We start from the raw sequence: 2,468 nt of genomic DNA, 5'->3' as shown, positions 1-2,468 counted from the left end.
ATAAAATATAAAAATGTAATTATTAAATAATAACAATGTAAATATTTTTCTTACTTTCAAATGCTTTAAGAAAAAAAAAAAACACAAATATATGACATTCTCATTCTCATTAATTTAGCCGTGAATGTCGGTGAATACGCATTGTACGTATTGACGTACACCGAAGGGCTTGTAGACTGGAGTCACGTGTACCACTCCTGAGTCCTAATAGAATAAATAATCGGGCAAAAAATCCAATTAAGTCAAGGGGAGAACAATATTACACGAATCAGCCAATCTAAAAATAGTTTTATGAATCAACCAAATCAGATTTTTATGTAATTTGAAACAGCTAAATTTGAATTACATTTGCACATAATTCGAATCAACATACTTCGAATTATAATCGAACACAAGTACACACTAATTCGAATTTACATGATTCGAACTATAAAAAAGCATAATTCAAACTAGGTTGCTTCGAATTATATTTGTGCACCATTATCCAAGTAGTTCGAATCTAGCTGATTCGAATTACTCATATTTTGCCTCCAATAATAATTCGAATAGGGTTGATTCGAATTACACTGGATTCGGCTATATAAGGAGTTCGAACCTACCTCATTCGAATCACTTTTCCATTCTCATATCCCACCAAATCCCAGAAAAAACGACTCAGATTCGCTCCGACAAAGACTCGATCAGAATATTCAGCCGATGGGGGACGATCCGGAAAGGCTATATCGTTTGGATAGAGTTGCTCATATAGCCGGGGTCATCAACGACGAGGTTAGTAGATAGAAAAATTTGTGATAGTGGTTTATCTGAATTAGTGTTTTCGAATGCGATTTTGTTGGCGGTTTATGTTAGTGGTTTATGGTAGTGGTATTACAAGTGGTTTATTTTAGAGGTTTTGCATGCGGTTTTGTTGGCGGTTTATGTTAGTGGTTTTTGTCAGTGATTTTTGTTAGTGGTATTGCATGCGGTTGATTTTAGTGGTTTTGTATGCGATTTTGTTGATGGTTTATGTTAGCGGTTTATGTTAGCAGTTTATGTTGGTGGTGTTGGAAGTGGTTTATTTAGTGATTTTGCATGCAGTTTATGTTAGTGGTTTTGCATGTGGTTTTCGTAAGTAGATTTGCATGTGGTTTATGTTAGTGGTTTACGTTAGCGGTTTATGCATGTGGTTTTGCTAGTTGTTTATTATATTGCCTTTGTATGTGTTTTTTGTTAGTAGTTTCCATAAGTGGTTTATGTTGTTAGTTGTTTTTGTTAGTGGTTTTGTAAGTGGTTCTAATTATGCGGTCCATGTAATGCGCAGCCCCAGCGATGCATCTCGAGCATGCGGCGGCAGCAGGGCATGCGACTCGATGAGAGGTACGTTCTGTACTTGTAGATGGCCGGATTATACCATCTTGCGAGACTGAACGATAGATGGTTCCGATTAGATGAGCCCCTTGTCAGTGCCTTCGTCAAGCGGTGGCATCCGGAAACGCACACCTGACACATGCCCTTCGGAGAGTACACGATCACACTTCAGGACGTGGCGTACCAATTAGGGGTTGCTAGTGGACGGGCTTTATGTCAGTGGTTGCCTAACAGATTTCCAGATATACATCCAGGGTGACCGTCCAGCTTGGGTATAGTTCCAAGAGTTGCTTGGAGTGATTCCTCCTACGAACCAAGTTCAGAAGTTCGCAGTAAACTGCACCTGGTTCTAGGAGACTTTTGGAGAGTGCCCCGCGGGAGCCGATGAGGAGACTGTGTGTCGCTTTGCTCGTGCCTATATCATGATGTTGTTGGGAACTCAGCTGTTTGCCGACAAGTCCGGCAACCGTATTCACATCAGATGGCTACCCTACGTGGCTAGGCTTGAGGACATGGGTGGCTATAGCGGGGGGTTGGCAGCACTAGCATCATCACTGTCATCAGCAATCATATCTGGCTCCACATCATCGTCCTCCGGATCATCCAACAATCCATCTCCAACCCCAGCCGGTGCAGCACACTATAAAGAGGTCGGCACAAAATTCCATATTCCGACCTCGTCGCCTACACTGCCGTTGAGATCAACAGCGAACGAAGGGGAGGTGACAGGCTGGACGGGTGGCTCGTACACAGGGACGGACGAAGATGCACCGGCAGGTCTAGAGCTAGAACTGGCTACCGTACCTAAAGTTGGGGCGGTTAGAACCCCCGAGCTGGATACCACATCAACCAACTTTGCCAACAGCTCTGGTGTCCTCACTTCGAAAAACTGCCGGCGACAATAAAACATGACCTGCAAGTCCTCATCACTCCCGATCGTGAAACAATCATACTTCACGGTTTCTTGGAGCACCGTGATTGGAATGCGATAGAAAAATTTCTTAACCCGTTTCACACCTTCCAAACCAAGTTTCAGCAGTACAGAGTTAACAAGGTCATCATACCTCGTCGTAGGCCTCACGAAAATACTGAGAGGATCCTTATCAGTGAACTTCACACCG

General features: G+C 42.7%; 1 protein-coding gene across 1 annotated transcript; it reads left to right on the top strand.

Annotated features, from left to right (window-relative positions):
• Positions 697-2,252, top strand: LOC107633572. Its single transcript, XM_016337185.2, has 3 exons — positions 697-768; positions 1,301-1,356; positions 1,829-2,252. Exons 1-3 carry the CDS (start codon positions 697-699, stop codon positions 2,250-2,252), a joined length of 552 nt encoding a protein of 183 aa, XP_016192671.2.

This window comes from Arachis ipaensis, chromosome B03, assembly GCF_000816755.2.
Source record: "Arachis ipaensis cultivar K30076 chromosome B03, Araip1.1, whole genome shotgun sequence".
NCBI lineage: Eukaryota > Viridiplantae > Streptophyta > Magnoliopsida > Fabales > Fabaceae > Arachis > Arachis ipaensis.
The sequence above is the reverse complement of the archived record's forward strand: the minus strand, read 5'-3'. Positions and strand labels throughout refer to the sequence as shown.